General features: G+C 39.7%; 2 protein-coding genes across 4 annotated transcripts; one reads left to right on the top strand and one right to left on the bottom strand.

The window, feature by feature from the left end:
- Positions 1-967: 967 nt before the first annotated feature.
- Positions 968-3,981, bottom strand: LOC112195078 (high mobility group B protein 10). Of its 3 annotated transcripts, XM_040517088.1 has the most exons (7): positions 3,572-3,981; positions 3,010-3,085; positions 2,686-2,848; positions 2,345-2,494; positions 1,744-2,141; positions 1,475-1,619; positions 1,249-1,389 (listed from the first exon to the last, which is right to left on the bottom strand). In XM_040517088.1, exons 1-6 carry the CDS (start codon positions 3,778-3,780, stop codon positions 1,497-1,499), a joined length of 1,119 nt encoding a protein of 372 aa, XP_040373022.1. In that variant the 5' UTR covers positions 3,781-3,981; the 3' UTR covers positions 1,249-1,389; positions 1,475-1,496. The 3 variants fall into 3 exon arrangements, with proteins under 3 accessions (XP_040373021.1, XP_024191196.1, XP_040373022.1); XM_040517087.1 differs by lacking the exon at positions 1,475-1,619 and having other exon boundaries at positions 968-1,389; XM_024335428.2 differs by lacking the exon at positions 1,475-1,619 and having other exon boundaries at positions 968-1,389; positions 2,354-2,494.
- Positions 3,982-5,666: 1,685 nt separating this feature from the next.
- Positions 5,667-10,032, top strand: LOC112194008 (probable pectinesterase 29). The gene is made up of 6 exons (XM_024334274.1): positions 5,667-5,848; positions 7,520-7,721; positions 8,197-8,418; positions 8,514-8,758; positions 8,896-8,989; positions 9,868-10,032. Exons 1-6 carry the CDS (start codon positions 5,667-5,669, stop codon positions 10,030-10,032), a joined length of 1,110 nt encoding a protein of 369 aa, XP_024190042.1.
- Positions 10,033-11,771: the final 1,739 nt, after the last annotated feature.

The raw sequence follows: 11,771 nt of genomic DNA, 5'->3' as shown, positions 1-11,771 counted from the left end.
AGATGCTGGCAAAGTTTTTTTTTTTTTTTTTTTTAGAAATCCTTCGTTTTAGTTGCAGGCAGATAATTTCACTGCACGTTATGTAACATTCAAGGTTAAGTATGAATGTATGATGCTTTGAGTTACTGTCACCTTCTTTAGCCTTAAGTAGTTAAATTTTACTTTTTACTAATAATTATTACTTTGATCCTGGTAGAAATACATATAATACTTCTTCTGGAAATGGATATCGAAGCGAGGAAAGTTACATGCGCACCGGGGCTGCCATTGCCGGGGACAAAGCAAGTTTCTGTCAGTGTGCCAGTGCGTAGTTTCATTAGCTTGCTAGACACGTTAAGTGATGCCAAAGGTTGTCACTATATTTATAATTCCCATGTTGCAGGTGCTATAGACTTCACTTGGGGCAATGGCCAGTCAATGAACGAGGTAACAATCCTTGTAGCTTTTTGTCCTATTCAGTTTCTAACATTACCTGAATCAATGATACATTCAGCTACATATGTGTTTTGTTTTGTTTGCCAGGACATATAGGAAAGATATATATTATACCCAAGAAGGAATTACCCTCGTGGAGTGTTGTTTGTGAGTAAGTTTCTCCTTTCATGTTTGAATTTTTGTTCAAGCAGTTCAATTCTGTTGTCTAATCCTTCCTTGTTTTCTGTTTTTCCGAATAGGGACTTAATCACATATTCAGAAGCAAAACTGCAGTGGACCTGGAGCAAAGATGTATCACCGTGTTAAGTGGGAGAAGCAGTTTTCTGATCAGGAACTGATGAATTTAACGAACACAACTAATTTCATAAACCAAGAGGGGTGGATCGATGAGCAACCGAATTAAGCCCTATATTCTTCTGTACTACAAGAAAAATTGCAACTGAAAGAAGGCAGATTATACTGCAAAAGATGTGCTTGAATGGATTAAACCTCCGAGGACAGATTCAAATGCCATTGCAGATGCCTTACCAGCAAAAATATTAGCCTAGAGGCTAGCACAGTCATTAGTTAAGAGGGGAACACGTTAACAAACTATACAGAAACTCCTACAACATCCATATGCAATAAAATTTCCATAGGCCCATAGGATATGTACAAGAATCCATCTCCCCATGGATACAAAAGCACCTTCCATATTTTTGAAAATTAGTCGCTCCCAAGTTATCTCCATGAGTTATCCCAGTACTCTGTTTGTACTATTGGGTCGACTGATGATTAATTTACCTCAATAGATTTTTCTGCATCACTTGGATCCAAAATCACATGGTAGTCACCATCCGGCGAAGCCTGCTTGTTCTCCAAATCAGCACTTTCCATGACATGGTTTTGTTCATCATCAACAGCCACTTTGTTAGCTAAGCTTTCCTTTTCCTTGATACTTTGCTCAAGGAAGGGCTGCAAGGAAAAGAGAGCAACTTTTATAGACATATGAGCACTCCGAGATTGAACATCAGTAGAAAAATTAGCAGCAATAATCAACCTTTTTCTGTTATTCTTGCTACTTAACATAGTCCGCTCCTTGATGATAAATTACTGATTGTCCTCAACGCATGGAGATCGTGAATACTAGTACTCAACACTCCCACTATGTGTGCTACAAGTTTGGTTTCAAACCCAACACACCTCTAGATTAATAGGTAGCATGTCATCATGCATGTAAATGGGGTACAACTTAAGTGACTAAATACACAAATTGATTAGGGACTGCTGTAACAACAGGGAAAGAAATTAATGTAGAGGGAATTGTACCTGTTTCTCAGCCTCAGATAGCTGATTCCATGCATCATTGGCCAGTTGTCGGAGATTCTGGCCTTTATTAGATTGAATTTTTTTTAATCTCCCACATTCTGTCTTGATAAAGATGTGGTAACCACTGCGTATCCCTTGTCGAGCACCTGGCTTCTTCATCCCTTTTTTCCTGGGTACAGCCAACTGTTTTTCAGCTGATGCTGAACCTCTTTTCCTCATCTCTTTTTTCTTCGGGTGCAGCTTGGGGGTCTGCTCCTGTGCTGCTTCGGGTACTGCTAGTTGGTTTTCTGCCGATGAGTGCATATCTTTTGTCCATATCTCTTCTTTCTCTGAGTGCAGCTGGGGGATATGCTTCTGTTCTGCTTCTGGTGCTGATTGTTTTTCTGCAGACGCCGAACCTACTCATTTGAAATACAAGGGGTTAACAATAAGCTCAGTAAGCTATAAAATCACCTAACATCGCACTTCGGTCTTTGTTCATTATAAAGAGAAACAATCAGCACTGTTAGCCTATATGCAATATCAGGTTAAATTATAACAGCTCAGTGTGCAATTGCAACATGACGACTAATCTACAAAGTAAAAGAAATGGCGACAATACCGTATATACCTGTCGACATTGATTGAGAACAGCTCTCCTTGAGCATCTTCTTCTCTCCAGGCCCATCTTCAACATTTGTTACCATTTGAGATGAATGATTGGTGCACTTCATTTCCATTCGGGGGCTATCCTCAATATCAATAGTGAGATCTGCAAATTTCAACCTCATAAGCTCTAAAATACACTCAACTTATTTCTTATGTGCAAGAAAGTAGATGCAAATCTAATTGAAACCAAAAACTTCTAAGCAGTTAACACCACACACTTAGCGTAGATTTTGCCAAACATATAAATGGTAGTATCCAGAAGGCTTGGCTAAGCTATCGGATTAGCTCCTATACCTGGTGTTGAAGCCACTTTCTCAGGTCCCCTATAAAAGTAAATCTGTTCATAATGAAACAGAAAGAGTGCATAAAGCTTTAGAAGAATATCTGGATAATTGAGATTCCTCCCATCCAATTTCAAAGAGGATGCAATCTCATCCCATCTCCTATCTTTGTTCACCTGGAAATGCAACAAGATATCAATCAAATTCCACGAGGCCAAGAACAACACAATTCAGTAGCAAACTTTTCAGGATATAAGATACTAAAATGACATGGTCACGAAGTCACTTTTCTTTTTCACTGAATAAATAGGTAAACATTAGCAAGTCATTAGAAAACCTGATTAAAGCCTCCCCTGAGAGTGACTTCCTTGTAAAAGAGATGCAGATTCAGTTTGGTTTGTCTGACATCAAAGCTGCCCATCAAAAGGAAGATATTGAGTAATTTTCACTCAGAAATAACCCAAATCAAAGATAAATTTCTAAATATTTGACCACCATTCCAATCCTATTAGCTGCCTATATGTATATCTTCCACATGCAAGAGTAAAAACCAGTCTAATAAAAGCCAAAATATTAATATGACAGGAATTATCGAAAGCTTTATGAAAACTAAAAGGTCCAAACACATCAACATCACTCATCATGCATTCCAATAAAACGTAATTTTGATTTGCATGTGATAAAAGTTTCCAACTTTTTCTCTTTCTTTCCCAAAAGTTTCTCACAGAACCAAACACAGCAGCAAAAACCCACATAATAGTCCTGTACTTTGAACACATTACAGAACATAAAATCCCTACTTTGAACACATTACAAAAATGGAAAACAGAATGCATAAAAGGAAGGTAGAAAATGAAGCCCAAAAGATTAAAACTTTAAGAGTGAATTAGGGACCTTACACAAGATTGTATCCAAGTGACTCATTCAACTTGCCTAGCCTTTCATAGAAACTCTCACTATCAGAGCTGTCAAACATGATTTTCCCCTGAAACCCAGAATTGGGCTCATTGGGATTGATCAGTTTGCCAGAGCATTGTGGTTTAGAGAACTCAGAGAAGCCGCTGATCTGGCTATCTCTGGTGTCCTCTCTCACATTCTTCATTGGCATACTGAAGAAAATGCTTAATTGGATATGGCTTTGCTGCTCACTCCAAATGATTCCACTGGCTTGATCTGAAGGCCAAACTCTATATGGGAAACTGCAATGTACTCTGCAGCCTTACACGTGTCTGCATTGGGGTAGATGAACTTAGGTTTACTGTGGACAGCTGTTTTCTAGCTCTTAGCCATGGAGTTCTTGGCATCTTGGAGCTCATTTGGTAAAAGACTAAATTATGGTGACCTGGTTAGTCCACTGAGTCATTATTAATTGCAAAGAAACAGAGAAGCTTAATAAATCCACCTATGTTACGTTGAGATCAAGGTCTACAAGTATTAATATTTCTCAGAATTTTATTTTGTACAACTACATGCATCTAAAATTATAATAATATACTTATCAACGATATCCCATATTTTTAACCAATTTTTTTTTTTTTTTAAGTCTTCAACGCTCGATATTTTTGTCATTGATTTTTTTTTTTTAGAATAAAAAATTCCATTAATAACCAAACAGATTACATAATATTATATCCATAGTTGCGGGACCGTCAACATGAGTGATTTCCATGAGTCAAAAAGGCTGAACCCTAACCAAATTTTACACTCATACCCTCGAGCTACAATGAGTAACCACCAAATATATACCGATACAACCCAGCCACCAACAATACGATGAACTGTTTCCACTCGTTCGGACACCGCGATCCAAAATCGCCAGACCACGTGTAAGGGTGATTCACCATCACGTTGATAACCAAAAAGCACCAACAAAAGTCCATACCACGACACACCCATGAACCCAAAACAAACTAACCCTCGCTCAATTGAGGAGGGACTTATTATACCTAAACAAAAACCAAAACGGAAAAAACCTAACCAAAAACCACCAAATATAATTAAATAACAAGCCTAGGCCCAGAGAGCTAATGCAGGCAAGCCCCACCTCGTTAACCCAGTCCAGGAAGGCACCTGTACCAACACGCCACCATACGCGCCACTCCGCCACCGATGTCGGACTTCGACCATCTGCGAGCCATCTCCGCCGTCGAACCATCGGCCAAGACTACCCACCCACTCCACAGCCCCAGCCCCACACAGCCTCACTCCGAATATCAGAACCAAACCGGACAGACCTCCGATCCCATCCGGTCCCAGCCAGCCTGTCCTTCCTCCTCCCATCTCCGATCTCCCACCTACCCATGGTAGCTTCGCCGTCAGTCCCACTGCAGCGTCATAGATCCAAACAACTTCGATCCCACCTAGCAGCCACCAACCCGATCCACGTTCAGCCGCCTCCTGCACATGAGCACGACGAGAAAAACAGCTTCCCAACCCCAACCACTGAGCATCAAGCATGCCAACGAACCAGACCACCCGTCCGGCTGCATGCACAGTGCACCGACTAGGCCAGTGGCCAGCGCCAGCGCCGAGGCACAGCCGGACAGGCAAGAAGGACCACGCGGCTCTCAAGGTTTTTTTCCTTTAGGGTTTCTTTGAGCACCAAGTTTTCAGCCACTCATCATTGATTAAGAGACTAAAATATACAAAATTAAATTACGTTATATTAATGCACATATGATGTCCAACTCAGTGTAACACAATAGCTAGTTTCTTATCAAAAAAAAGGATAAGAGGGCCTCTGGTTTTTGAGGAGCAACCTGGAAGAGCAAAACCTAGGCTTCGTGATGGCGGGGGGGGGGAGCGTCGTGGTTTCCAAACCAAACAAAGGCCAGTGAAGGGCGGCGTGGGCTTGGAGAGGCCATGGTCTCTTTTGCAACGGCGTTGGGATCTCGAACAAGATTTTCGAGGGCTCCGGTTGAGTCAAAGCTCAGCTGAGGGTGGTTTTGTGAACGTGCGTTGCTGGATCGGGCCGGAGCCAAGGTGTTGCTTTCGATGCCGTCAAGTTTAAGGACTACTGGGATCTGCATAGTTGTGGCAGCCTCCACTGACCAAGGCTGGGCTCAAGTCAGGGCTACTGGAGACGATGGCTCATGTGGCGTCGGGCTATGGGGTTGTACCGCTCTTCTTGGAGGCGACAGGAGGGCAGGCGATGACTGGGCCAGTGGCTTGAACTGGTATGCTGGAGATCAGTGCGGCGACGGGTCACGGGCAAGAAGGCGACCCGGAAAAATCACCGGAAGACCCTAGTTTTGAACTAGGGTTGACTGGGCTTGTTTCTAGGCCGCTGATGACTGGGCCTAGGGCACGACCTAGGCTGAAGGCAGGGACTGGGCCTATTTGGCTCAAATCTGAAAATGGGGGCTATATGCTGCTAACTCTCAAGAAGAGCTCGAGGAACAACCTGATGCCAAGGTGATCGGTTACAGAGGAGGCTGCATATGGTGCTGGTTCCAACCCTACGGGGAAGGGACTTGCGCTTTCTTAAGTCCTCAAAGCTTTTTTACATTCTGGACTCAAGTTTTTTGAAGTAGGGGTGATTTCTATAAGCTTTTCTAAGACGTTTCTAGTTGTTATTTGTACCACAATTGTGTGTTTGACAGATTAGACTAGAGGAATATTTTTCTTTAGAGAGCGAGATTATGCTTGCATAGATTAGGCTTGCTGTTCAGCGAGCGTCCCTTCAGACTTTAATGAGTTTAGTTGTGGCTTAGATAGGTTACGTGGATTATCTCAGGATTTCTTATGTAAGTTTTGTTAGACTCTGACCTGTTTTCATGACTTGATTACTAATGCCATCATTCATATTAAAAATATATATATATGATGTCCAACTCTTCTATTGTATGATTTTTTGATCAATCGGCAAATAAACCTTTCAAATTCGAACTCTGTAATTAGTAAAGCCAAACTGCTCCCCTGACGCACATACACGCGTTCACAATGCCTATGCTCTGGTTACGTTAACGACCCATATATGGAGGTTTACTAAAAGACATTAGCAGTATTGTGTATGAATACCACAATCATTGCACTTTGCACCAATGCAGCACCATTATTAGGCGAGAAAATTTAACGTGATTCATTCCCACTGTAGATTCCTCCCTTTCGGATAGATTTTGTATTTACATTATGCCTCTTTAAAAATTTCAAACCCTATTAATTATCATTGAAGATTTATTTCCAAATCAGACTAAACTAAATGCATTTCATCATCTTAATTACAGAGCACTGATGATGTCTTCTTATAAATAGTAAGGGTCTGTTAGCCATAATCTCCGTATCAAACTTGTGCATCCCGAGCCGCCAGTTTGAGGGGGGTGTTAGTGACATTAATTCCTTAACTTGCCTCAATCAATTAAGCCTGATCTCTTCCTCAAATCAAGCTCATTAACACTAATATCTTCTGGAAATGTCAGTTACTTATTAGCATTGATATTAGGCTAATCTTGTGGTTCTTGCTATAATATGCAGTTATTGTTAGGCATGTAATACTCTGCTATATATGTGTACACTTGTAAATCATTTATCAATGAAAATCATATTCAACAAGGTTCTCAGTATACTGCTAAGTTATTCTTCATATCTTGCAAAATGAAGTCTCTTATTCTTATTATTTCAGTGATATTGGCTCTTTTCTCTTTTCTGAATGGATTGAATGCATTCCGTCCACTAGACCAAGTTTCAACTACCATCGTAGTTGATCAGAATGGTAAAGGACAATTTACCACTGTTCAACAAGCCGTCGACTCTATACCACCAAATAACCCGTGGACTCTAATTCACCTCAACTCCGGTGTCTACAAGTAAGTAACATATATTTGTGTTTGGTTGTTTTTCTTTGTAAGCTGTATACTGTCAATTGGAACCCTATGTGCTAATATAACCATATTCAGTGAAAAAGTTGAGATCAAGAAGCCATATATTATTCTTGAAGGAGACCGCGATCAGCAAACTGTGATTCAATATGGAGATGGCGGAAATGTTGTTACCAGTCCAACATTTAAGTTGAATGCGGATAATTTTGTGGCACGATATATTGTATTCAAGGTTAAGTGTCAAACTCAAGTTTTATTATTTTAAGCACACAAATAAAATGAAAAATAAGAAGTTATTTTGACTTTCCACTTGTCATTATATTTCGTGTGTACAACTGCACTTCTTTTTTACTTATATTACATCTCTTAGAGCAACTCCAACAGCTTCCCTATAATTTTTGTATTATAGAGAAGCAAAAATCAAACCTTTAGCCTATTTTTTTTCTCCAATTCCAACAGATTCCCTAGTTTACAGTAATCTATAAAATCTCCATATTCTTCTTTAAAATTTTGGAGTTTGCTGTAAATATAGGGAATTTGGTTTTCTCTCTCCTCACTTTCTCTAAAATAGAGATAATTATAGGGAATCTGTTGGAGCAAAAGAGGCTTATTTTTCCCTAAAGTAGAGAAAAATCAAAATATAGGGAATCTGTTGGAGTTGCTCTTAGAATTAGAAATAACAAATTAATAAAATTGTTTCATAACAGAATACCTATGATAATCTTCCTTCTAAATTAGACGCCAGCGGGGTCAACACTACTTGGGCACCTGCAGCTGCAATTAACGGAGACAGAGCAAGTTTTTACCATTGCAGCTTCAGTAGCTTGCAGGACACATTGACTGATGCCAAAGGTCGTCATTACTTCTATGACTGCAAAATTTCCGGCGCCATAGACTTCATTTGGGGAAATGCACAATCAATTTACGAGGTTGAAAAACAAAATAAAACCATCATTGCGATCAATAGTTAGATATATTCACACAATCACATGTATTTACACTCGATCAAATTGTTTGCATGCAGAATTGCCAGATCAATTCATTGGCATCAAAAATAGCTCCACGGGTAGGTTTTATTACAGCACAGGCTCGTGAAAGTCCAGAGGAAAATACTGGTTTTGTATTCAAAAATTGTCATGTGACTGGATCTGGCCCTATGTATCTAGGAAGAGCTCATACAAACCACGCAAGAGTATTGTTTGCTGGGACAACAATGGACAATGTTATTAGGGCAGAAGGTTGGGACGGGGCACGGTTTAAGGGCTCCGAGTGAGTATTGGTTTCGTTATTTCTTTTGTCTAATCACAGTAGTGACAGTACTGTAGAATTTTCCAGAGTTGGACTATACTTGTTTGATGCTCTTCTAATTATTTGCTTTGTTATTTTTCTTTGCTCTTATTTCACAGGAATTTAATCTCCTTCTCGGAGGCCAATTGCAGGGGACCTGGAGCAAACATGTCGAAACGTGTAAAGTGGGAGAAGAAACTATCAGATCAAGAAGTAAATGATTTGACTAGTTTATCTTACATAAATCAAGATGGATGGATAGAGAAGCAACCTAGATAAGCCCTTATAATTTCAGGAGCAAAATAAAGTATGAGGTCGAAGGCAAACTAAGCTGTCACTTTATATGAATTGTTTATTTGATAAAAAAAAAAATTGAATGCATGATGTATTGAGGCTTTTTCCCATGGGAAAGGAATTTCTCACTAACTTTCATTTCTGCTGTTTGGAAACATTGGGAAAGCAACGGGAAAAAATATGATGGTTTCCATTTTAGTATTTGGTTTGTGTATGGACATGAAACTAAATTATACTAATATTCCAATATCCTCATTTATTAAAACACAAATCATAAACTTTCCAAATAAAATTATCAATAACAATTTTCAACAAGAATATAAATGTATTTTTATCATGTAATTAATACACATTTAATGTTGAGAAAGTGGGAGGAAAAATGAATCATTTGGAGGATGAGAGAAGAGGTTTCACTTTCCCTTGTGCACACCAAACATAGGAAATGAATACGTACATTTCCTTTCCCAAGTCCTCAATTCAATGAACCAAACGAGGCCTAACGTTAATCAATTTGTTTGATGTTTATGGTAGGTATGTGTCTTTTGGTTCGTTCCTCCTCATGAGGTATTTGGTTTTGGTTCATGTTCAATAGGTTTGTATAGTATTGGCTGAGTTGAAAGTTTATGCTCTGAGAAAACAGGCGAGAGAGGTCTAGGGTTGGAAAGACAGAGGCTGGTGTTGAGGCCTGTCCGGCGGCGCTCCTGCTTTGATGGCGACTTCCTGCGTCGTCGACGAGTGGTGGGTGTTGGCCGACGGGTTCCTGGGGCTCTAGGATTCTTCTTTTTCTCTGGGTTTAGGTGCTCTTGGCTGTGTATGCTTTTTCATCTATCTCAAGCAGCGGCGCAGACGTTGGTGAAGGGTGCTCGGCTATCGGCGACGAGAAGGCGTTTAGTGACCAGATAGTGGCGGCGGCAGGCCATGGATCGTATGGCACTGGTCTTTTCTCTGAGGCGTGTGGCTAGGTGGAGGATAGAGTGTTTGAAAGGGATTCTCGAATTGATGGGAGGCCGGATTGGTTTCAGATCAATTTGGGATGGATTTGCACAATGGGTCGGTAATGAGTTCAGCCAAGGAGGATGGTGGTGGCCTGAGATCCCAAGCTGGTTGTGGCAGAGTACTTGGCTTGGGTGTCTTCGGTGGGGTGTGCTCACTTGGCTGCACTCATGGTGGTTTGCCGGCGGTCTGTTGTCAACGGCGAGGAAGATGGAAGTGGTTCAACATAGCCTGGTTCTTTGTTTTATTAGGTTTTAGTTTTTTATTAGGGTTATAGTTTCAGGTTTTTGGTTAGGTCAAATAAAACGTCCCTACTCAATTGAGCTAGGGTTTGGAGGTTTTGGTCGTGGTGGGGAGCCATCTATATGGTGTTACTCTTGGGAACAATATGTTACAATTTCGATGTTGTTTGGTTATCAACAGAAAGGTGGATTTCCCTTGCACGTGGTCTAGCGATTTATGGACACGGTGTGGAAGAGGGTGGAGTGGTTCGTCTGGATGTTGGTGACGAGGTCGTATCGGGACACTCGGGATTGGTTATCGTTCTTTGTAGCTTGGGGTGATAGGCCTAAAAATTGGTTAGGGGTTGGACCTTTTTGGTTCATGGAAGTTACTATAAGTGACGGACCCATAACTAGGGATCTTGGTAGGAATATGTGTCGTGGTGTTGATACCACAACCGGTTATTCCAATGCTTTGTAATTTTTTTGGTTATTAATGGATTCTATTTCTTCTATAAAAAAAAATAGTATGGGTTTGGTTAATTCCTCCTTAACAAGTATTCGTGTTTTCATTTTCAAGGTTTTATGCTTTTGAACAGGCAACATGGCTGATGTTTTTTTTTTTTTTTTTTTCTCAATACTTGTAGACTTTTTTTTATGGCTGAAGAGTACTCTCACCTAGAGTATAGGAAGATAATTCAAATTCAAAAATGATACATTTAATGAAGATTTTCTTTAAATAACATTCTATTTTATCATAATGGCAAAATAATAAATTGAAAAATGTGAAAACATAATTAAGCACACACACCTATAAAGAAGGTTCAATTATGTGATTTTTTTTTATCAAATACAATTAGTCTATTGTGAGTCGAACTCATGACCTCCCACTAATTATAAAGAGGAGCAATTATGTGAATTGGGTGTAAGTTAAAAAAAGTATAGATGATTTTTTCTTAATTACAGGTTTTATTTTTTTGATTTATATCTTTCTCATAATTATTCTCTGAAATATAGATTGACCATCTACCAAGTCTTATATTGGCTCTCGTTTGTGTATCAACGTAATCTTCAGATTAATTAGTTACTAGATCTATTTGGAAATACACATCAACAGAACAGAGAACATAGAATCAAGGAGTAACCAGAGGAGAATCGAGCATAAGTCTCTCCTCGTCATCTTGAGTTTCTGCTAGAGGAGGAGAACATTAAGGATATAAGGGAATAATAAGGAAAGTGTACGTGCTCGTCATATTGAGTTTCTGCTGGAGAACATCAATTAAGGATTTAAGGGAATAATAAGGTAAATCGGGCATAAAAAATAGGGGTCTTAATCACTTACCCAATTTCAGCTTAAAATTTGTCTACTTACTCCACTAAGAATTTTTTTAACCCCATTTACCCAATCCAACAACTATTGACAGTTTTGCCCCCATTAATCAAATTGAAACTCAACTTCTCTCTCCTCTCATAATCTCTCTCTCTCT

The sequence above is a fragment of the Rosa chinensis genome, chromosome 3 (genome assembly GCF_002994745.2).
Source record: "Rosa chinensis cultivar Old Blush chromosome 3, RchiOBHm-V2, whole genome shotgun sequence".
NCBI lineage: Eukaryota > Viridiplantae > Streptophyta > Magnoliopsida > Rosales > Rosaceae > Rosa > Rosa chinensis.
The sequence above is the reverse complement of the archived record's forward strand: the minus strand, read 5'-3'. Positions and strand labels throughout refer to the sequence as shown.